Genomic DNA, 25018 nt, shown 5'->3' with positions numbered 1-25018 from the left:
GCAGTTTGTGGGAGCCCATTTCTCACAAACAGTGATGAATTTAAGCCCGGTTCATTTGGTTCGTATTTTGGTTCGTCATTGCAGACAGCCTGGCACTGATCAATCAGTTTCCTAGGCAACAGGGGGGGTGAGCTCTCTGTAGACCTTTTGCTGATCCAGAAGCAACGTTTTCACGAACCAAATGAACCAGTTCACAAACTGGGGCAAGTTCATGAAAGTTCATGGTTTATGGTTCATGAAACAGACAAATCACAAATCACATGGTTCAGAATTTTCCCGGTTTGTGCCCATCTCTAATGACGTTGTATCAGCTGCATCTGCTGATCAGTAATTCAGTCTTATTCTTATTAGGAACTAATAACCACACTGTATATTGGATTCTTGGGACTGATCTTCTCGTCGTATTTCGTTTACCTTGCTGAGAAAGATGCCGTAGATGAAGATGGACAAACGGGCTTCTCAAGCTATGCCGACGCTCTGTGGTGGGGTGTGGTAAGTGCATCTCTTACTATATAGTCAGTCTGAGGGTCAGAAATTTAGCTGTTTCCCGCTTGTTTATGAGAAATTAGTGCTACAGTAAATAGTGCTGAAATACTCAGTGATGTTTGTCATGAAAGGAAAACATTCATTCCAAATTGCTTTAGTTGCAGCTGAAATTTCTGTTTTTTAAAAAAGTAGCTCTACATTTCAGCTTTGTGAAAATGAATATAACCCGGGCTTTGCATGTGTGGAATTAACACTGTCCATTGTGTGGATTATCTCCAATTTATGATACGTTTTGGTCCTGGAAATTTTGGCTTTGTTCTCAGTTTTATTTTACCTTTATTGTTGTTTCATTTATCATGAGCAGTTGTTCCTGTTATATTACCTATGGCTTTTGGCCATATATAATACATTTTACCTACCTAGTCTGGATAATCTTATGTGGAGATTATACAGCATCCACCTCAAGGTCACTCAATGATATGTTGGTGAGCAAAAAAATACAAGACAAACTAAAGATCTTCTATACGCCTTATGTAATTAAGCTAGGGAATTTGCTGCTAAAGGAGGTAGCAATAGCTGCTATTTTAAGACAAATTCATATGAAATGGATCTAGCAACAGCTTTCAGCCCTGAATAACTCAATAAAGCTGTCATGATTAGAGGCCATATGTCACTGAATGCCAGTCATAAGAAGAGACAGACGTCTGTCTCTTCTTATGATTGTGGAACGAGCTGTTGGGCAGTTTCTGGGAGGCCTCTGGGGGAAGCAGGATAGTGGGCTTTGGGCCTGATTGTAGGATTGCTGGGTCCCCTGGACATGAAAACAGGATGGGGGCAGGGAGAATGATCAAGAGACATACTTTGCACGCATGCATAGCACATACGCACTCTGGAGTGCTTCCATGTTGCTCCGGGAACAACATCATTCCTGGTGTGACACAGAAGTGACAGACAACACGTGGATACTAGATTTAGTAAAAATCAGCCCTGTGCATGACTTGGTACAATATGGAAGGGCTGTGAAGGTGCTGCGGGGTCCCCTGGGTCCATTCCTACTCCTCTCCCCCCCACCCCCACCCCCAGCCAGGTGAGAGGTGGGGGGCAGAGTAGGGTTGCCAGGTCCCTCTCACCTCCCACCAGGAGGGTAGGGACACCTGGCACTTATGCTGTCAACAAGGATCCTCTTCATGCATGTGCTTTGTGCCTGCGTACCCCAGGGCTTACACGCTGATGTCACTTCCAGAAGAGATGTCCCTGCACTGGCTGTGAGAGCGCTCCCACGCTCCTCACAGGGCTGATTCAGCCTGTTTGGGGCCCAAATTGGCCCCAAATGAAGCGCAGGAACGCTCCCACAGCTGGCACGATGACCTCACTTCTAGAAGTGATGTTGCCACACCCCCAGGGAGCATGTGCACAGTGTGTGTTCCCTGGATGCATGCCGGTAGTGGGCAACCTCTGGGGAGCTTGCCACCTCCCACCTCTCGCTGAGCAATCAGCGGACAAAGGGCAAATCTTCCGGAGTTTGCCCACCACCAGCAGGTATCTGGGAACTCTAGGGCCGAGGCTGGGAGTGGGGGATTTCCTGTCCCCACTGGGGGAATGGGAACCCTATCCAGCAGTCTTCTTAATGGTTTGAATTGCTCTTCATGTATAAAAAAGAATGGTAGTGAGTGAGTGTCAAGAACAAAAAGGGCCCACAGATCAGAGGGGCCTTCTTAAAGGACTCCCCTGCCCCAAGTTTGATTGTTGCCAGCAATTCCTCTGGTAAGTCCTAGCCAGAGACTGAGGAATGGAGCCTCAAGCCTTACCAGACTGTACCTGGGCACCAACCAGGCTGAGTCCCATTCAAAAAGTTACAAAGGTAGCACAGGGTCAGAACTGGTCTACACACTGATTCATATTGAAGCCATAAACCTATGAAATACCACACAGTTGTAAAGGATATTTTATTTATTAATAAAGTGATTAAAATGCAAATTGTAGAGAGTGTACAAAAATGAAAGATTGTCAGGCTCTGGATGATAGACTACAGCAGACAGATCCCTGGTTCATTGTAACAAGACACTGGTTCTTGGTTAAATGACTTTTATTCAGAAATCAGTTCTTTCCATAATCAAATCCAAAGGTCTACTTAGGAGCCAGGTAAGCAGCTAAGCAGTTCTACTAGAAAGCTGACCAGAATGACTTCATAGGAAACTTCCATCCCTCTTCTACTCCCTGTTTCATCTCCCCTCCCAACTTCCAAACAAGTCTGATCTGTGAGAACAGTATGCATATTTGGGTTATCATGTTGCAGAGAGAGAGAGTAGACATAGCACCAGCAGGAAGAAAGCTTGAAACTGGTAAACACCCAGCCACTTGGGAACGTGTGAGAACTTATTGGAATGTTAGCAACAAGGATATCTCTAGGCCTACAAAATGGAGTTACCCCTGACAGAATAAAGCATACACTTGACAGCAAAATCATTGGCATGACAGAATGGGTACAGTCAGTCATGACAAAGATAAAATAACAAAGAGCTAAATAACCTAAACCCTAAACATACCTGACAGAGTCTCTTGCCAGTTTAACATAACATTCAGCACCAGAGTTTTCGGGCTTTGCAGTATAATTAACAAGTCCAAAGCCAAGGAGAGGAATCCAGACCGGACTGCTGTCTCAAGACAAAGATATAACTGAACTCATCTTTCCACACACACACACCCCATATTGCCTGGCAATATGGGGAGATCTGGTTCACCAGTCAGGACCTCGCAGTGACATATGAGGATAACATTCTGCAGCTGTATGATGCCCAGATATTGTACCAGCTTTCCCTGAGAACCACACCTGGGTTCAGACAAGTTAATTGGATGGAATGCTTTGGTAGAAAGCAAGCCTCGGCATGTCCCTGGATGTGAGCTCATTCAGTATTATCTATGATTATCCATAATACATTTAGACTCTGGCCAGGTAGGCTTTAACTTTAAAGCAAACTTTGGTCAAGGCAAACCTCTTTCTTCCCAGTGAGTGCATATGAGATTTCCACCAAACGTATCTTTTGCATTTCCTTTCCTACGAGGATTGAAGCAAGAACTGATTCAATGGTCAAAGTTTGTGGAAACTTCAGATATCCAGAAAAAGGTTTCTAGAAAAGCTGTATCACTTAGCAAGAATCAGAGTTGCTGCTCCTTGGATTCTTTCACTATATCTGCCAGGTTCTGATTACCATTCCTGTACTCTTCAAAAATGAAAGGAATGCACTGGGTTAAATTTAGTGGCCAGTGCTGTCAATTTCCTCGTAATGCATCACTTTGGATCTCTCTGGTCACTTTTTTGTGGCTAAAAAATGGTAACTCGTGCTTTGTTATGCGGCTTCCCCATGTTAGCTTCCTTCTTGCTTGCACTGGCTATCAGAGCGGGCTCTCTGGCAAAGCCACCCAAGTGACCGCTTGGAGTGGCACAGTGAAGTAGATGCTGAATCACTGCAGAAGGTTAGCTCGTGCCTTGGCATCTGTGGAACACCCTTCAGAACCTACAGAACTGGGGGTTTCCCTCTCAGAGTTTACACGAGGAGAGAAAAACGTCATGTGTTGTCTTCAAATCACCTCCATGCTACTTACATTATTTCTGTGTTCATTTTTAATTATGGTTTATAGCAAGAAAGAATTCTACTGGAGTTGCAAGTGGACAATAAGGCTGCATTCACAGAGCAACAATTTGCTGTTCGGAATTTGTTGCCACTACAAATTTCATTTTATTTATTTGATTTTTTTGTCCACTCTCCCCATGTCGGGCTCAGAGTGGAGTATCCACTGCCAGCGCCAGGGTCTCTGGCACCTGCGGCAAACCCCCGTACCACGGCGGCAGCAGCGGCATGGGGCTGGCTGCAGCAGCTGTGGGCCAGCCACGCCAGCTCCGGGGCGCGCACCTCCACCCCGACACCCCCTCCGGTGCCTCTTCAGGGCCCTCGCATCTGAGGCCACCGCCTACCTGGCCTCTATGGGTGCTCTGGCCCTGGGAGTAACAACCAGGTTAAAACACATTTAAACATATATAAAACATGGTTGTTGTGGATTTTCCAGGCTGTATAGCCATGGTCTTGGCATTGTAGTTCCTGATGTTTCACCAGCAGCTGGGACTGGCATCTTCAGAGGTGTAGCACCAAAAGACAGAGATCTCTCAGTGTCACAGTGTGGGGAAGATGTTGGCAGGTAATTTATATCTACTCAGGAAGGTGGGTTTGGGCTGAGTCATCCTATAAGAGTTTCCCAGGGTGTAGAATGCTAATGGAGGGAGGCTTCACTGAATCCTGAGGAGGTTCTTTTGCATATGGATTGGTGCTTGATATGCTAATCTTCTCTGCAGGGCTATTGTAGGATGTAGAGTATTTTGTTAGCCTGGTGTTTTCCAGGACTGGAAACCATGCTCTATTCATTCTTAAAGTCTCTTCTTTCCTGTTGAAATTGTGCTTATGCTTATGAATTTCAATGGCTTCCCTGTGCAATCTGACGAAGTAGTTGGAAGTGTTGTCCAGTATTTTAGTGTCCTGGAATAGGATACTGTGTCCTGTTTGAGTTAGGCTATGTTCAGCCACTGCTGATTTTTCTGGATGGCCAAGTCTGCAGTGTCTTTCATGTTCTTTTATTCTTGTCTGGATGCTACGCTTTGTGGTCCCAATGTAAACTTGTCCACAGCTGCAGGGTATGCGGTATACTCCTGCAGAGGTGAGGGGGTCTCTACTGTCTTTTGCTGATCGTAGCATCTGTTGTATCACTCTTCTGATTTAAACCAAGGATAAATCAAACAACTAAGGAAAAAAAGTCTCCCACAGGAAAAGTATTTTTGCCATTTATCAAAGGAATCACTGATCAGATGGGAAAGAACATGAAAGACACTGCAGACTTGGCCATCCGGAAAAATCAGCAGTGGCTGAACATCACCTAACTCAAACAGGACACAGTATCCTATTCCATGACACTAAAATATTGGACAACAGGATACAGTGAAGCCTCCCTCCATTAGCATTCCACACCCTGGGAAACTCTTACAGGATGACTCAGCCCAAACCCACCTTCCTGAGTAGATATAAATTACCCGCCAACATCTTCCCCACACTGTAACACTGAGAGATCTCCGTCTTTTGGTGCTACACCTCTGAAGATGCCAGTCACAGCTGCTGGCGAAACGTCAGGAACTACAATGCCAAGACCACGGCAATACAGCCCGGAAAATCCACAACAACCATCGTTCTCCGGGCATGAAAGCCTTCAACAATATATACATAAAACAGTTCATACAATAATAAAACTCAGTTCATATAACAATAAAGCTCAGATGGTAGTCCCCCAAAATATGCCCTGCCTCATTAACATTCAAGGGATGGGAGGTGGAGAGAGCAACCAGTCTGATGGAAAGCATGGAGGGGGTCACAATAATGCCCCCCCCAGGCTGGTAGAGAGGTACACCTACACCCCAGCCTCAACCATATGCCTGGTGGAACTACTCTGTTTTACAGGCCCGACGAAAGGATAATAGGTCTGTTAGGCCCGAGTTTCCACAGATAGAGTGTTCTATCAGGTCAGCGCCAGGCCCCAAAAGGCCCTGGCTCTAGTCGAGGCCAGGCAAGCCTCCCGGGGGCTGAGGATCACCAGCAGATTTTTTTCCAGCTGATCGAAGCATCCCCCCGGGGCATATATGATGAGAGGCGGTCCCGTAGATATGCTGATCCCAGTCCCCTAAGGGCCTTATAGGTTAAAACCAAAACCTTGAACCTGATTGGAAATTCTACGGGGAGCCAGTGCAGCTGTTGTAAGACAGGAGTTATATGTGCCTTAAACGGAGTACCTGCAAGGACGCGCGCAGCTGCATTCTGGACCTGCTGTAATTTCTGGACCAGACCCAAAGTAAGCCCTGTACAGAGCAAGTTACAGTAATCTAGTCTGGAAGTGAACATTGCTTAGGTCATGGGCTGAAAGGCACGGGGCAAGCTGCCTGGTCTGCCATAGATGGAAGAAGGCAGAGCTTGCAATCGCTGTGATCTGGGCCTCCATAGTTAAGGAGGCATCAAATACACATGCGTGGGATTCTCCGTGCTTTCCTCTGTCTTTGCAACACCTTTGGCAGATGTGCTGGCTAGAGAACTGAACACTGATTCAGGACTCAATTTTGCTTCCTTCTTCATGCTTCAAACTTTTGGAACTTTTGTACATTTAAGAAATAAAAAATTCTTTGGGCTCTTGGAAAATATGTGTACATTTGAAAAGGGCTAGTGAGGGGAATTGGTGTGTGTGGTGGTGGGTGGGGGTTGATATTAGTCACCATTCAGTCAGGATTGTCCTGTGGCTTCTCATGCAGGCAAGCCAATCCAGTTTCTTCGGTTTTTTAACCTGGACATGTTTAGCAACATGTAGCAAGTGTGTTTCTAGAGCACAGTGAAATGAAAGGGGGTGAATTGGCCTTTGGTCTAGTAGCTTTCCATTTGTCCCTTAACTGATTCTTTCCCCCGTTGCACAGGTAACAGTCACGACTATTGGCTATGGTGATAAGGTGCCCCAGACGTGGATTGGCAAAACAATAGCATCATGTTTCTCTGTGTTTGCCATCTCCTTTTTTGCCCTTCCAGCGGTGAGTGGAAATCTAAAGTGCTTGTCAAACATCACATATTATGGATTGAAGAAATGACTTAGCATGTACAGATTAGTTTATTGTAAACTCCATAACTTAGGCCAATGTTTTCCAACTTTTTTTCCCATGGAGAAACCCCTAAATTAATTTTTCAAAGTCCTTGGGAGTAAGCTGTGAAGTGGCTAAGTTTGCTGATGACACTAAATTGTTCAGGGTGGTGAGAACCAGGGAGGATTGTGAGGCACTCCAAAGGGATCTGTTGAGGCTGGGCGAGTGGGCATCAACGTGGCCAAGTGCAAAGTAATGCACATTGGGGCCAAAAATCCCAAATATAAATATACAATGATGGGGTCCAAACTGGCGGAGACTGACCAAGAGAGAGATCTTGGAGTCGTGGTAGTTAACTCACTGAAAATGTCGATACAGTGTGTGACAGCAATAAAAAAGGCCAACACTATGCTGGAGGTTATTAGGAAGGGAATTGAAAACAAATCAGCTAGTATCATAATGCCCCTGTATAAATCAATGGAACGGCCTCATTTGGTACAATTCTGATCACCACACCTCAAAAAAGATATTATAGCATTGGAAAAAGTGCAGAAAAGGGCAACTAGAATGATTAAAGGGATGGAACACTTCCCCTATGAAGAAAGGTTAAAGCGCTTGGGGCTCTTTAGCTTGGAGAAATGACAACTGAGGGGTGACATGATAGAGGTTTACAAGATTATGCATGGGATGGAGAAGGTAGAGAAAGAAGTATTTTTCTCCCTTTCTCACAATACAAGAACTTGTGGGCACTCAATGAAATTGCTGAGCAGTCGGGTTAGAATGGATAAAAGGAAGTACTTCTTCACCCAAAGGGTGATTAACACATGGAATTCACTGCCTCAGGAGGTGGTGGCAGTTTCAAGCATAGACAGCTTCAAGAGGGGACTGGATAAACGTATGGAGCAGAGGTCCATCAGTGGCTATTAGCCACAAGGTATAGATGGAACTCTCTGTCTAGGGCAGTGATGCTCTGTATTCTTGGTGTCTGGGGGGGGGAATCAGTGGGAGGGCTTCTCATGTCCCTTCCCCACTGGCAGACCCCCTGAGGACACCTGGTTTTTGGCCACTGTGTGACACAGAGTGTTGGAGTGGATGGGCCATTGGCCTGATCCAACATGGCTTCTCTTATGTTCTTCCTACAAAAACATTTACAGACTAGAAGTTGACGGAGGGAAGCACAATTCAGTTATTGCTGAATTATTGTCAACATCATTTCTTTGTAAAGAGCTGCTCTCTCTCTCTCTCTCTCTCTCTCTCTCTCTCTCTCTCTCTCTCTCTCTCTCTCTCTCCTCACACACAAAAGCACACACACAGATACACACATGTATGTGTCTGTGACTGAACTTATATAACCTTAATAACGGCAAAGAGACCAGTAGCACCTTTAAGACTAACCAACTTTATTTTAGCATAAGCTTTTGAGAACCACAGATCTCTTCATCAGATGCATCTAACAAAGAGATCTGTGGTTCTCAAAAGCTTATCCTACAATAAAGTTGGTTAGTCTTAAAGGTGCTACTTGAATCTTTACTATTTTGCAGCTACAAACTAACACAGCTAACTCCTCTTAATAACAGTGATATTTTGAGGAGTATTTGAAAATTTTTGCAGTATTTCAAAATTTTTATTCAATTATTCTGCGATTTCTCATGGGACCTCAGAGTTCCATGGAACTCTGTTTGGGAGACACTGCCTTAGACTGTTTCTGTTCTGTGTGATCATTAAAGGGAACTTTCCTTTTTACAAATGACCATTCATTGGGTTTCAGGGGATTCTGGGTTCTGGCTTTGCCCTGAAGGTACAGCAGAAACAACGGCAAAAGCATTTCAACAGGCAAATACCTGCTGCAGCATCTCTCATTCAGGTACAGTAAAATGCTTAAGTCATGAGACAAGGTGGAGTAAACTGGTGATTGTAATGCTACCCCACCCCTAGTAATGTCATTTTGCTGTCAAGGAAAAGCCACGTTGGATCTCTGTTGGATAGAAAATGGCAGAGTAGCTTAGAGTTGCCTGCACAGCATCACTGCCTGTTCCCATGATTACATAAAATAGCAGCAGCTCTTTACTAGGGCAATCCCAGGGTTCTGCTTCCCAGGTGATGCTCTTCCTTTAAACTTAGGGTAAAATAGCAACACTGACTGGCAGTTGCATGAAAACAGGTGAGAATTCTCCTGGGCATGCCAGAGACTCCCCACAGCAGAGTCACTCACCAAGGCAGAGCGCTGGAATAGACAAAAGGAGAGGGGATGTGTTGTGAAAATTAAAACTCTTCAAAAATGCATGTATGATTTTACTCTCTGTGCATTGAGTGGACCTGTAGTGCTAACACTTGAAGTGTCACATTTAAACTTCTGGCCTCTTAGGGATACCTAAAGCACTGCATACAAATTTACAGGAGCACAGCCAAGCTAGCCAGGTCTCAAGCACAGGGGAAGGGAAATAGGCGTACTTTACTGGGTCCAGAAGGGACTCAGACCAGGCTGTCAGCCTGTTCCCATGATCTGGCCTGTTCGTGACATTTCAGAAATACGTGTGTTTCTGGATCCAGATAAATGACTTCTGGCCTCTGCAACCAACTGGGAGGTGGCCATCTTGCAGCACTGGTGCCGAGAGCAGCACACAAAGCAATGCTTTGTTGCGCACCTGGCCTAGAGTGAGGAAGCAGTCAGGCACTGGTCTCTGTGCCTCCTATGCGGAGCTGCTGTCACTTTGAGCCCAGGTTTTGTGGGCTGCGATCAAAATCACCCCATGCCAAGGCACAGCGGGCTGACTCCAGACTTGACATGAGAAAGAGTTGGGTGCCACAGAACAACTCCATGGCTCAGTACAGGAACAGCAGATCTATTTTATTAGGATTCCTTCCTCGTTACTGGACTGAAGGAACGCCATCTCTGAAATATAGTTTCTGTTCTAAAAGTGTCTGAGAATTGCATTTGACCGAAGGGTTTTTTTTACTGTGCCTACAGAAGAATCTTCTGCACCTACAACAAATAACATGGTTTGCTTATATTGGACAAGCTTGAATTTTTTCCCTCCCACTGAAATATAATTTTAGCGAGAACGGGCTTTTTAATGTCCTGCAGACGCTGTGGCGGTGTTATGCAGCAGAAAAATCATGCAGTTCCACAGCAACGTGGAAGATCTATGTTACACCAGCTCAGAACTCAAAGAAACCACCAGCGCCACCTAGCCCTACTCTCAGGAAACAGGTCAGAAAGCACACATGGTTCTCCTTGAACAAGGATGTCTGGATTTTGTTCTTGCCTTGGGTCACCTATCAGAAAAGTCAGACAGCTGTTGCTAGGAGTCTATAGAGTCACTGAATGTGAGAACATGCTGTGGGAGCAGTAACTCCTCTACAAAAAGGAAGTAAAGCCATACACTGAGAATGAAGTTAAATAAAATTAAGCCCTTGTGTAACTTGGGAATTAATTTGATTGAAAACGTACAGTATCAGTCATTATGGCAAAGTGTTAAGGAAAATATCCATGCATAGCCTGTTTCCACATGCCTTCAAAAAAGTGCAACACTCACCCAATGCTGGTGGCTTTGTTGCGCGATTTCTATCGTCACCCATATGCAGCAGTTATTATGGTGTCATGAAAACGGAATCCTGTCAGAGTGACTCACAAAACTGCCAGAGTTTGGTGAGTGTTGTGCTATTTTAAAGATGTGTGGAAACGAACACGGAGTTTTCAAGATGAAACCTGTGTTTTTCTAGTCATGAAACCCACATAATTTTGTATTTCAAATATAGCAATAACATTGGAAGAAGAGTGGTTAAAGAACTGATAAGAATTTTGAACCAATTTATCTGGAGGAAAAAAGAGACATTTTTTTACAAGATGAGTGGAAAAGAGGATATTTCGATATAACAAATGTCAGACTTCATTACCCTGCAGATATTTTACACTGGTTTTCGGAATGATTAAGAAACACAATAATTATTTCAGTGGGTGGTTGTGTTGGCCTGTAGAAGAAGAGCAAGATTTAGGTCCAGTAGTGCCTGAAAGACCAACAAGGTTTCCAGAGCATGAGCTTTTGAGAGTTAGAGCTCCCTTTCTCAGATATGAGGACTGAGAAAAGGAAGGTGTCTTTATAATCCAGGCAGAGGGTGGGAGGGGCATGGTAAATTAGAGTACAACGTGTGTTATAGCTAGCTTCCTGACACTCTAATTTACGACACCCCTCCCACCCTCTGCCTGGATTATAAAGACTCCCTCCTCCTCATATCTGAGAAAGGGAGCTCTGATTCTCAAATGCTCATACCATGGACATCTAGTTGGTCTTTAAGGTGCTACTGGACCCAAATCTTGTAAAATAATGGTGTAGTGTCCTTGTATTACAATGCCCTCGTGGCCATCACATGGGCTTCAGATCATACATGCATTGAGTTCTGTATTTCTGTACATGAGCCTGACTCATGTTGGGGTCATGGTGCATGCCGAGAAGGGACTTTATCCTTCCCCTTTTCCAGTGCCAATTTTCTGATCTGAAACAGTCCTGGGGGAGCCTCTGTTTGCCATCTTGGGGGACTTACGTGAAGCCATCGTGATGCAGATGTTTTCCAATGAACCGAACGGCAGCCTCTGGCGCTATTTCAGGTGGGAGGGGACACCCGGGTCCCTTCTCCGTGTGCACTGCAGCCCCAATCCAGATCAGGCCTGTGTGTGCCTGGGAAGCACCAAACTTCAGTGCATGTATGATCCAGAGTTCGTGTGGCAAACATCACGACTTTATAATGTGTGAATTGTCTCTTGGAGAACCATTGTGGGGTAATGGTTACAATGCTGGACTAAGTCCCGGAAGACTGGGTTTCAAATCCTTGCTCAGCCATGAAGCTGATAAGGTGAACCTGAGCTTGTCACTTTCTCACATAGCATTTTATTATTGCAGGGATAAAACGAGGGGTGGGGTGGGGAGAGTAACTCGGGTTGGGAAAATCCTGGGGAGACTTGAGGATGGAGCCTGTGGAGGGAATTGTTTGGTGTGGGCAGTGAGCTCAGTGGATGGGATACCAGTCAGTCAGTCAGTCAGTCAGTCAGTCAGTCAGTCAGTCAATACCTTTACTGGCATAAAACAAAATTAGACAAGTCTATTCCCTATTATTGTATGGGCACGATAGGGCAATTTGGCAAATCTTCCGTAAAGAACTGCAGACTGGAAAGGGTGTGATGCTATCGATCCTGCCCACCCGCTCTGCCATTTTTCTCCAGGAAGACTGATCGGGTGTAATTCTGTGAGAAGTCTCCAGGTCCCACTTGGAGGTTTGCAACCATAGGAGTAACCATGTATCTCCTCCTGAACTCCAAGAAGAAGGGTGTGATAAACATGTACAGATCTATTATGAAAAATTCATTGTCTTAATAAACGCACAATGTTGTGAGAGGTAACATGTTAAGGAAGGTATGATTAAACGAGCCCGGACACAGGCATTTGTGAATGTATTTCAAATCATGGGAACTTCCCAGTTTGTATTAATTTGAAAGAAAACTATTTCAAAATGATGACCAGATAGTATACAGCACTTTATAGGTTATTTGAGGCATTGGGCACTTAGTACCTAACTTGCTGGAAATTTTAAAAGTAGGAAGCTTCTTTAAAACATTTAGGGTGCAGCAGTTGGCTAAAAATGATGTTTAGACTAAGCAATGTATTTGTCATTCTGGATCTCTCTTATTTTCTTTTCTTGCTGGTGGGCTATGTTGAGGAAGTGGTTGGGTGGTAGGGTTACATGTTTGCTTGTTGTTATATTTACTATCCAATGGTGGTGGAGAGTGCCCTCAAGTCATAGCTGACTTATAGTGTCCCCTGGTGGGGTTTTCATGGCAAGAGGCTAACAGAGTTGGTATGCCATAGCCTGCCTCTGCAATCCAGGTCTTCATTGGAGGGTTCCCATCCAATTATTAACCAAGGCCACCCCTGTTTAGCTTCTGAGATCTGACAGGACCAGGCTCACCTGGGCAAACCAGGTCAGGACTTACTATCCAATAATAAAACAATAAAACAAAACTACATAAAATGCAGAGTCTTCTGAAGATACAGGGGTACCAAGCCATGCCAGCTCCAGGTTGCTACAATCCTGGCTCTGGTTTATAAGTAGGTGACAGGGAAAGAGCAGAACTTAGCTGACACTCTCAGCCTCTCAGGTCTTGGTCACTCCCTCCATGCTGGCCTAACATTATACCAACAAGAAGCGTAACAGTGTTTTACAGTGCATTGAAACACAGAGAATGAAAAAAACAAGCTCTTCTGCTCCGTTCCCAAGCTTCGGTTCAGCTTCGGATACCAGCTAAGTCCACAACCAGTCACAGCCCTCCTAAGTACAATATAATTACTCCAGTCAGGACATCCCTAGCTCAGACAACAGGGCATTCGGTATGGAGTGACGCTGTTCTGGCTTCCTTTCAAGTACACTTAAAACCGACATAGAGGGAATGTGATGGAAATCACACAGGAAGGGCGGTTTGCACAAGGAAGGAGGAGTGCTAACATGGCTCTGCTCAGATTTGTAACAGGTCCTCCACTTCGGGACACAGACACTGAAAAGGAGACCCTGCTCCTCCAACTGGGGGTGCCAGACAATGCACTCCACACAGGTAAGCAGGCGAAGGGAGTCTCTGCCACACTGTGACTGCTGCCAACTACCAGCCCCACCCCCACACATGTACCGAGCCTGTGTAAAAATGAACAGTGCAGATATGGCGGCACTACATCACTGTGCTGTGCAACCCTCTCCTCTGCCAGTGGAGGCACCAAAGAGCACAGCTACTGTCCTGGGGGGAAACCAGCTACTTAACTTTGATCTGTCACTTTGTAACTTTGATCTGAACTTTTTCACGGTCAGAGTAGTTCAAAAGTGGAATCAGCTGCCTAGGGAGGTGGTGAGCTCCCCCTCACTGGCAGTTTTCAAGATGAGGCTGGATGAATACTTGTCAGAGATGCTTTAGGCTGATCCTGCACTGGGCAGGGGGTTGGACTAGAAGGTCTGTACGGTCCCTTCCATCTCTATGATTCTGTACTTCTATGTATGGCTGTTGGTCAAGCACTGATGATGCCTTTTGCCTTGTAGGGTGACAGACACATGGAGCAGACTCAACAGACAGTGCAGGCCCACTTCCCGTGGAGCCCCCTGCAAGGAATTGATAAGTATTGGCTCAAGGGTCACCATGCAGGTCCCTGCTGCTGCGTCCCACCATGTGGGCACCCTGATGGAGTGGGTGCAGTGGATCCTGCCAAAGCACTGTGGGACAACTTTGGTGCCCACTTGCTTTTTGCTGCTCCAACAGAATTGTTCTCGTGCTTTGCTTCCCTTGTGTCTCTTTGGGTTCTTTGTAGGCAGCTATCCAACTGGGAGAGAGGCCAAGATGGACTCCGGTCACAGTACCATGCCAACCGTCTGCAGAGCTGCGACTCGGCTGACAGCCACGGTCACCAGTGCACTTTCAGCTGCCCTGCTCCTGGGGGGGTTGCCAGCTCTCTTGTTCTGGCTTTGTTCCTGTGACATGACAAGCTGCTTAACAAGGAGCTGCAGATCAAGCTCAGATGTCCCTTTCCTGGGCATGCAGCAGTAGCAGCAGCTCTACAGTCCCGTGGTCTGTCAGGGCAGTTTACAGTGGCACAGGAGCCTTGCCGGATCAAGGGAGATGGCAACCTCATTCATTGGACTTGCCGCTAGCATTCTCGAGCCTGTTCAATAAATTTGCAGATTGCTTTACTGATGCATAACTGACGGTGTAATTTTGGTTTGTTAGATACATGTGAAGTGGTTCCCACTTTCTGCTTATTACTGACTTCAGCTATCTTCATCTTCATCATGTAACTCATACAAAGAGGGGGTTGGGGAGGGGCTGGTCCAGAATATGCACAGGTACACTTTTGCAAAGGACGGGAGAAGGCAGCTCAGGTAGTATGCTCCCACAAGCCACTGCTGGCATCTGATAAACCATACATACTGCATTGTGTGTGTGTGCGCGCGTGCATGTGTGCAGTTACAGGGGATTTCCTGTCCACATGCGGGAGGTAAACTAGCAACTTTAGGTCTGCCGTGTGCCTGTGTGCCCTCTCTGTGCTGGTATAGATGGCCATTATTGACCTGCTTGCCTGTTGCTGGCCCAAAGGCGAGCCTTGCCTTCTTTCCAGCATCTCCCTTTCTGACATCCCAAACCATCACCACCCTTTGAGCGGTGAGGAAGTTGACGCAATTGTGCAATTTCCTTGTTGCTGCCTCAGTGTCTGCAAAAGGCTCAGCTAACCCTGAGCCCTTGTGCTCTCTCATGGTTGTCTCTGTTGAGCTACAGAAGGACCTGAATGTGGTGGCTGGAGTGAGCGCATTTCCTTCCTTAAGTGTGCTCCTGGCGAAAAGGAACTAGGTTTCAGCAAGGGATTTGAACCCACCTCTTCAGAGCTACTTGGAGTATATTTATTCCAGGACTCCTCCAGGTCACACCACAGTGATCCTTGCAGCGGAAGGGGTATATTCCATCAGAATGTAAGAAGAACCCTGCTGGAACAGACCAGTAGTCCATGTAGTCCAGCATCCTGTCTCACCCAGTGGCCAACCAGTTTCTTTGGAGGGCCAACCACAGGGCAGACAGGCCCTGGCCTTCCCATGATGTTGTCTCCTGGCACTGGTATTCAAAGTTCACTGCCTCTGATTGTGAAGGTTACCTTTAGTCACAATGGCTAGTGGCCACTGATAGACCTGTCCTCCATGAATCTGTCTAGTCCCCTTTTAAAGTCATGCCTGTGGCCATCATTACATGAGAATTCCGCATCTTAATCACTCGTTGTCTGTCCTGAATCTACTGCCCCTCTGCTTCATTGGATGCCCTTGAATTCTAGTATTATGGTAGAGAGAGAGAAAAAGTTTTCTCTGTCTACCCACTCTACCCAGTGCATCCTACTATATAAAAGGCAAGCCATATTGGCAATGACTCGCTTTTGATCCCCACACAAGTGCAGTTGCATGCCCTTCCACGGGGATAAAAAGTGAGTCGTCGGCAACACGGCTTGCCTCAGAGGCCTTTAGGAGGCCAACATGGGGCCGAAGATATGCCGGTCCCAACCTGCTCAGGGCTTTAAAGATAAGAACCAACACCTTGAACCTGATTTGGAATTCAACTAGAAGCCAGTGCAGCTGGCACAGGGCAGGTGTGATATGTATATATGTATATATAGGATATACCGGACAGGACCCGCGAGGCCGCATTCTGTACCAGTTGTAGTTTCCGGATCAGGCCCAGGGGTAGCCCAGCATAGAGTGAGTTACAGTAATCTAGCCTGGAGGTGACCGTTGCATGGGTCACTGTAGCCAGGTCCTGGGGCGACAGGTAGGGGGCAAGTTGCCTGATCTGACGAAGATGGAAAAATGCAGACTTGGCAACCGCCGTGACCTGGACCTCCATCAACAGGGAGGCATCCAGGAGCACACCCAGACTCTTCACCACTGGCTAAGTTGCCAGTGGTGTCCCATCCAGGGCAGGGAGCTGGATCCCAACATCTGGCAGCCCCCGTCCCAGCTGCAGGACCTTCATCTTCACTGGGTTCAGTTTCAGCCTGTTCTGTTTCAACCATGCCATCACAGCCTCCAGTGCTCTGGCCAGATTGTCCGGGGCCGTGTCTGGCCAGCTGTCCATCAACAGAAAAAGCTGGGTGTCATCCGTGTATTGATAACAGCCCAGCCCAAACCTCTGCACCAACTGGGTGAGGGGGTGCATATAGATGTTAAATCAGGTTTCCCACTTTGAAAACCTGAAGCGGGAAAAAAATTCTCAAATAAAGGATTTCCGAAGTGGCAAGCCGCTTCAGGAATTGCCCACTTTGGTGTGCTCCATAAAGATTTGGAGCACACCAACAAACTTCCCTGCCCAGCTGCTTATTTCACTCGATGGGAGGGGGAGGAGGGGGTTCCCTCCTGGTGATGGGAGGGGGAGGAGGGGAGTTCCCCAGCCTGGTGGGGAACTCCCTGCCAGACAGCTGATTTGGGGGTTAAAGTGTCCCTTTCCGAAGCCACTGCTCAGCAGCATGGAAAGGGGCATTTTAACCCTGCCAGCTTGACTCAGCTGCCTGGCAGGGAACTTCCCACCAAGCAGCTGATTTGAGAGTTAAAATGTCCCTTTCCATGCCACTCTGCAGCAGCATGGAAAGGGGCATTTTAACCCCTTGACTTGAAGCTTCCCAAAGTGATACAAATTGCTTTGGGAATCTTTGATTCGGGGTTTCTGAAATGGACCTGAGTCCGTTTCGGGTATTTTTCCTGAATTGGAAACTCGAATTGCACACCCCTAATAGTGGTGTCTAGATCCCCTGGTAAGTTAGTGTATATTTAAGTGGGAGTGCAGCAAAGAAAATCATGCAATCTGTCCTGATGTGGGTTGTGGGTAAGATGTCCTTCCAAAAGCCAGCAGTTAAAGGGATCTGTGGCAGCCAGAGAGAGAGTAGAGCACAAAAACTCAGAAAAACAAAATGGGGGTAACCAAAGAAAAGAGAGAAAAGCAACCTGAAAGAAGGAGGCAAAAGAAGAACTAGCAAACACCCATTATGGAGGTTACCTATATATTAGAATTACCTATAAAAATGCAAGTAAGTCTGTTTAATGTGGGTGCTTAGTACTTGTAGACTTTTAGATTGACTTGTGCCCTTTAATTCTGGCAATGATTGGGGAACACAGTACTTGGGTGTACAGCAGGAAACCAGTGGGTGAGTGATTGATTAATTTTTGAGTGCCCCAGTTTGGAGATACTGATTTGTATTGTTGAGGTACAAGACTCCCTTGAAAAATATCCTTAACGTCCTTCACCATGGTTATGTTAACACATTCGTGTCAAGTATGAGTGTCAGGACAGATTTTGCCAGTGAGAAGTCCCTCCCTTCCCTGCTAAACCTGATGGGTAGATAGATGCTTTAGGCTGATCCTGCACTGGGCAGGGGGTTGGACTAGATGGTCTGTATGGCCCCTTCCAACTCTATGATTCTATGATGTCTATGATGTCTATGATTGTTCAACAATGCAATATACAAATATAAAGAACTATGACCTTCCTGAGAAATAGCAGAATTTACCAGTTTTTTCAGGATCTGGCAGGGGGAACCATTATTATATCTAAAAGATTTAAAATAACTATGTTATCTATCAACTGCTGGAAGGCTTAATCCCTGTGCCCATAAGTAGGAAGGCAGAAAGGAGAAGAAGATGAGGGGAAGGTAAGGGAGAAAAGGGAGCAGCCATGTCTCTTTTGCCGGTCAGCCTGGATGCATTTTTCTTCTGCATATGCGAGAAGCTTTGCTCTTTCGTGTATGCAAGGGCAGGAGGTGGAAACCACTGAACCTGGCTAGTAGAGCATTGAATTCTACCATGGACTACGTGGGTTCATTTGTGGCGGGGGTGTTCACCAACCCTGAGCTTGCAAGTCAATAGGTGAAGATGACACCATGTGTGTATGCTATGGCTGCCTATGGACAGGGCTATCTTTGGGCTATCAGCCTCCTTATGGCACAACTAGCTGGCTCCCGGTTATGATATCTTTGCATATGTCAACAATATGGGTGCTGTGCTGTCACATTCTTGGGTGTATGCTATCAGGACCCAGAGATGTACTGGTTTTTAAGTTCCCCAAAAGGTCTGTCATCACTTCAATTTTACTCAGTTCTTCTGCCTCACTTCCCTTTTGTCCCTCCCCAGTTGTGTTTGCATGTGGGTGGGTGACAGCAGAGTCAGGGACATATGCCACCCCAGCATGCACAGATTGGCTGTTTCCATCTGCATGCCATGTGGATGTTGTTGCCATGCCAGTCCATGGGTGGGATTTAGTGCAGTTGCTATGGTCACAAGTGCAGTTGCTGTGCTCTCTGTGCCTTGGCAAGGGTTTTTTTTTTTTTACCACATGGGTCCATTCCTTCATCTTGGCAAGCATAGGATGCTGACGGTCCTGATGCTGCACCTGGGTTGGATCTTAGGTTGGGTCTGCCTGGCTGATAGATGTTGATGATCCATCTTGTAAACAAAGCTTTGTCCCAAAGCTACATTCCCTAGGTGTGTTGTATATGTAAGAACTTGGCGACTGGTGTGTTTGTGGACTCCGCCTCTGGGCCTTCCATCCTTTAAGTTGACAGAACCAGTCAGGGTTTGGTCAAGGTGGGCACTTACTTGATGGCTACTGTCAGGAGATGGGGGGGCTAGAAAAGAGAACCTTAAGGGGGCTTGTGATCCGATGCAGCTTCTTGTGGTGAGCCATTCAGTTCTGTGACTTGAAGATCTTTTTAGCTTCTTCTGATCTCTCCCTGCTGAACAGTGATTTCAGCTACTCAGAGTCAGGATGGAAGCCTGCTGGCCCTCCCTGGCCTGGTAGGAGCATAAAGGCTTCTGGGCTGGGTCTGGGCTTTTCTTAACTGTCAACATTGCCATTGTGCCAGAGGAAAACACCAACACTTGAGCAGTGCATCCATGGGACCCAGAAAAAGCAAGAGCGAATTGGTGCAGTGGGAGAATTAATTTTAACTCACTCTGAGACTCCTACATGTTTCACATATGCTTCGTCAGGGGGATCTGAAATAAAGACAAGAACAGGGCTTTTTTTCAGCTGGAATGTGGTGGGACGGAGTTCCGGAACCTCTTGAAAATGGTCACATGGCCATTGGCCCCACCCCCTGATCTCCAGACAGGGGAGTTTAGATTGCCCTCCGCACCGCAGCGGTGCAGAGGGCAATCTAAACTCCCCTGTCTGGAGATCAGTGGGCGGGGCCAATGGCCATGTGACCATTTTCGCCAAGGGCGATTTAAACTTTTAAAAACTCCCCCCCTTGTTCCAGCTGACCCAAAGTGACTTCATTGGCCTTGGGAGCGTCTGCGCACTTTGCGCACGCACATGTGGTACCAGGGGCACCACCTCCCGCCAAGCGTTGCACCCTGTGCTGGCAACCCACTGAGTTCCACCAGCTGTTTTCCCAGAAAAAAAAACCTGTGCAAGAATATATAAAAACATTAAAAGCATTAATTAAAAACATGCTTTTAAAAGACGAAAAGAACTAAGTATATAAAGAAAATAAGCATTTCAAAAGTCGAACATCCAAGCATATAATTTTGGGCTCGGGTTAGTTATAATTCTTTTATATATTTGTATGTTTTATAAAACCTTGCTCTTAATCATGTCTAAATGTGCACACTTCCTCAGTACTGCATTTGTGAATGAATTTCCCAATGGTATATGTTTGGCTGTAGGGGTTTCAGAGTGAATTGCAATTAATTCTACTGCACTGGCTTGTCTCTTGTTTTCTGCTCTGTGCAGGGCTTGACTCTTGTTTTCTGGCTCCATGGGATCCAGCCCATAATGTAGTGCAATGGCTGATGCTTATATTTCTGGAGTTCTGTGGCTGCTGTTCTCTCATAACTTCATACTATACAGTTCTAGCAATGTTGAAACTGCCCACTCACTCATCTTGATAGGTCAGCAATGCTAACATCGACGTAGGGATAGATGAAGAAACCATCAGCCCTTCTCATGGGATCTTACAATTAATAATATCCTATAGCCATGGGACAAAAGCACGTGCACAAATGAGTGATTATAGTACCAGACTAAGACTGAGGGGAAAGAGCCATGTTTGAATCCCTACAAAGCCCACTTGGAGCCTTTTGGCCAGTTATTTCTGCTTTGAGTATAATCTATCTCTCAGGGTGAGTGTGAGGATAAAATCAAGTTGAAAAGGAACATGTATGTTGCATAGGGTTGCCAGGTCCCCTTATCCTCCCAGTGGGAGAGGGGGGCCCAGTGCTTACCTTCATGGTGCTTGGGAACTCTCCTCGCATGCCTATGGCCCTGTGCTGGCACGATGATGTCACTTGCAGGAAGTGACATCATCATGCAAGGCTGGGGAATGTGTGTGTGCTTCACTTCAGGCTGATTTGGGCCCCAAATGGGCCCAATTCAGCCTGTTTGGGGCCCAAATCAGCCCGCTGCAAAACACAGGTGCACTTTTGGGGTGGGGTGATGACATCAGTGACATTGTTGTGCTGGCACTGGGAGTGAGCCCTGGAGGTCCATTCCCCCCTCCCCTCGCCGGCCAGGTAAGCAGTGGCAGGGGGTGAAAGGTGGGAATGGGGGATCCCCCACCCCCACGGGGGGAATGGAATCTTTAATGCTCCACTGAGCGCCTTGGGTAAAGATGAAATAGACAGACTTTAACAGATCTTCAGAGCTTTCTATGATATTGCTTTGGTATTATTTTTATGAATAGCCTGCTTCAAGGACAGCACTGAAAGTAATCACTATACTTACAATTGCGTCTACTTCCTACAACTCAGTCATAAGTGTGATTTTCATGTGACTCACTGGAAATGCCTCTGCAGAAACGTGATATCCTATATTTCTGGCAAAAGAGGTGCTTCATGAATTTCATGCTTCCAAGACACCCACTGCTTCTGAAGAGAGCAGAGATAAATATTTAGAGAACTTAATATTTAGTATATTTTTATCTGGCATTCCTCCCCAAAGTGGCTCACAAAAGCACAATAATTTAAACAAATTTAAATAAAATGCAGTATAAAAACAAACCAAGTCCACAGGAGATCCTGAGCTGGTGTCTACCAGGTTAGTCCATCAAGCCAAGGCCATGGGCTGTGAGAAACAGCCCAAGAGCCCTTAAGCTTATGTCCAGTGGCTTGCACTCCTGGTCGTGCCCAGGCCTTAATGGTTTGCAGCAGGAGAGAAACAAACACTCAGCAAGCGTTCATGTCACAGCCATCTGGGCTGTGAGAGGGAGCAGGAAGGAGAGCTGCTGGAGTGGTGAGTCTTTTTCTGTTGCCTTCCTTAACTACTGGGGGGAATTACTACTGTGTGGGAGGACAGTGTTTGGGGGTGAGTGCGTAGAGCCTGCTGCAAAGTGGTGCCAGTTGGAGTGTTTTTTTTCTGTTTGTCTCTTTTGCCTGGGTTGGAACTAATTGAGGAGAGTGATGGTTGCTAATTGGGGAGTGTCTGTTTTGCCAGGGGCTGACTACTGGCCCCAGCCTCTGCTGAGTGAGCCTTGAATTGAATTAGGCTCCTCTTCACTCTTCCCTTAGCTCTTAGCCTGTGGGCCCTGTTAGAAGCTGAGTATCTCTTACATCTTACAGGTGTTAGGCTTTTTTCCTCCTTCTGCCAACCTTTCACAAGTTGTCTTCTGAGGCAGTTTGGCAGGGGAACTATCAGGGAACTACCATAAAACCTGAACCACCTCTGAAATGGATTGCAACAGCATGACTGGTGATGAGAGAGCTGAGGCTGTGACATGTACGGTCTGTGGCATGTTTGTATTCTTACCTGAGGGTAACAGTAACTACACTTGCAGCAAGTGTAAGTTGGTAGCCCTACTGGAGGAGAAGATACAGGGACTTGAGGCATGCTTGTCCACACTCCATTTCATAAGGGAAGCTGAAAAGTACATGGACAGAACGCATGAAGCACTTTTCAGAGGGCAACATGAGGAGGAGAGAAAGATATCTCAGGATTTGGAGGAGCACCCAGTACAAGAGGTGGGCATATGGAAGAAAGTAACCCACAAGAGCAGGATAATCCGGAGGCATTCTGAGCCTCTGAGGCTAAGCAATCGGTTCCAGGATCTCCCCATAGATATTGATTCTGGAATGAACTACTCCCTCAGACTCCTTGAACCTTGAAAGAAATTTCTCAGGCCCCTGCGGATGAGAAGACTCGAGCTTCTGTTCCTCCATATAGGAGAAGACGTGTGCTGGTAATTGGGGACTCCCTACTGAGAGGGGTAGAGGGTAAAGTGTACCAACTGGACTTGTCACCTGGAGAGGTATGCTGTCTACCAGGTGCATGCATCCGAGATGTGACAGAAAGGGTAGTAAGTAGGGGTGTGCAAAGGCACCCTGGTTCGTGTTTCCCGAATCTGGCAAACCCGAATCGAGAAGCCGATTCGGGTATAGCAGAAACCCGAATCGCCCAGCCAATTCAGGTATGCCGAATCGGGTTGATTCGGGTTAATTCGGGTTACCTTTTTCAATGGGAAAAAGCCTCCCCAGGCTTCTCTGAAGCCTGGGGGAGGCATTTTCCCACCAAATCAACATAAAATTGGGGGGGGGGACTTCCTCTAACTCCCCTCTAACAACCCCCCAAGTTTCAGACCGATTGGACTTGGGGGGGGCATGTAATGGCCTCCCAAACCAGGTCCCCCCATCCTCGCCTAAAAAAAGGCATAGCTTTAGGTTGCTGCTGCTGATCTTCATTCATTTTTTCCTATGGGGAAAAAATGAAGAGGCAGGCTTCCTTTGCCAGGGGTGACATTTCACATGCAAAATGCCCCCCAACCCTCAGGGGCCCTTCTCCCACCTCTACTCCCACCCCCCACCAAGGCTCAGCCTGCTCCCACTTGGGGGGGGCATTTCATGGCCTCCCCAAGTAGGTGCTCTTTTCTCTACTACAGCTGGGGGAGGCTTGTCTTGCCAGGGGTGGCATTTTGCATGCAAAATGCCCCCCTACCCTCTGGAGCCCTTCTCCCACCTTTCCTCCCACCCCCCACCAAGGCTCAGCCTGCTCCCACTTGGGGGGGCATTTCACATTAAAGAATCACCCCCAAAAAATTGCTGTCAAAAGCACTTTATTTCTTTAACTGCTTTAGGTTACACAGTAGGAAGGCACAACAGGGCATGAAAGCAGTGTACTACACAAAAATAACACAACTCACTTCACATCAGAGAATCACCCAAACACTATTGCTGTCAAAAACGGTGAAGTGGGTTGTATTATTTTGTGTAGTACACTGCTTTCATGCCCTGTTGTGCCTTCCTACTGTGTAACCTAATGCAGTTAAAGAAATAAAGTGCTTTTGACAGGAATTGTGTTTTTGTGATTCTCTGATGTTAAGTGAGTTGTGTTATTTTTGTGTAAGATACTGCTGCCATGCCCTTTGGTGTGACCCCCCTGCTTTGTAACCTAAAGCTGTTCAAGAAATAAAGTGTTTTTGACAGGAATTGTGTTTTTGTGATTCTCTGATGTTAAGTGAGTTGTGTTATTTTTGTGAGGTGGAATGCTGGAATGCCCTTTGGTGTGCCCCCCTGCTGTGTAACCTAAAGCTGTTCAAGAAATAAAGTGTTTTTGACAGGATTTGTGCTTTAGTGATTCTCTGATGTTAAGTGAGTTGTGTTATTTTTCTATGTGGGGGACTGCTGGTGTAATGTGTCATAATGCTTTGCCTACTTGTACTTTGAAAGGGAGAAAATATTTTTTTAAAACTTTATGTTGTGTTGTTCGTGTTTTATTCTTTGTTGTGCAGTTGGTTCCCACCATAGGGAACAATGGGGCTGGCTGGCCAGCCATCTCTGTAGGTGGTGGGGGAATTTGAGGGAGGGTGTCTGTGGTTCAGGTGCTCTTTCACAGGGACCAGCTGGCACTCAGAAGTGTGCCCACCATTGTGGCACCCCTGGGCTGTGCAGAATTGCCCAGGGAAAGAGAGTTTAGACGTTCCCAGCATAGGGAACAAAGGGAGAGGGCTGGCCTTTGCCAGCCTGTTCCTGGGGTTATGGGTGTGGGGCTGCTGGGGGTGGATTTGGGTCTGTGAGGGGCTAATGTGGGGATTTGGGTCTGTGTGTGGCAGCTGGGGGGGAATTGGGTTTGTGTGGGGCTGTAGGGGGTGGACTTTGGGGGCTGAGAGCACCTACTTGGGGAGGCCATGAAATGCCCCCCCAAGTGGGAGCTGGCTGAGCCTTGGTGGGGGTGGGAGTAGAGGTGGGAGAAGGGCCCCTGAGGGTAGGGGGGCATTTTGCATGCAAAATGCCACCCCTGGCAAGACAAGCCTCCCCCAGCTGTAAGTAGTAGAGAAAAGAGCACCTACTTGGGGAGGCCATGAAATGCCCCCCCCCAAGTGGGAGCAGGCTGAG

The 25018-nt window shown here is 46.7% G+C and overlaps 1 protein-coding gene across 1 annotated transcript in view; it reads left to right on the top strand.

The window, feature by feature from the left end:
- Nucleotides 1-25018, top strand: part of LOC129343819 (potassium voltage-gated channel subfamily KQT member 1-like) — a 513626-nt gene that overhangs the window by 67813 nt on the left and 420795 nt on the right. The window contains exons 6-9 of the mRNA XM_055000183.1: nucleotides 352-492; nucleotides 6983-7093; nucleotides 8910-9005; nucleotides 10227-10352. Of these exons, the coding sequence (XP_054856158.1) occupies nucleotides 352-492; nucleotides 6983-7093; nucleotides 8910-9005; nucleotides 10227-10352 (474 nt within the window). The remainder of the gene's footprint in view (nucleotides 1-351; nucleotides 493-6982; nucleotides 7094-8909; nucleotides 9006-10226; nucleotides 10353-25018) is intronic.

Source organism: Eublepharis macularius, chromosome 16, assembly GCF_028583425.1.
Source record: "Eublepharis macularius isolate TG4126 chromosome 16, MPM_Emac_v1.0, whole genome shotgun sequence".
Lineage (NCBI taxonomy): Eukaryota > Metazoa > Chordata > Lepidosauria > Squamata > Eublepharidae > Eublepharis > Eublepharis macularius.
Note: the sequence above shows the minus strand (reverse complement) of the source record. Positions and strands in the feature narration are given on the sequence as shown.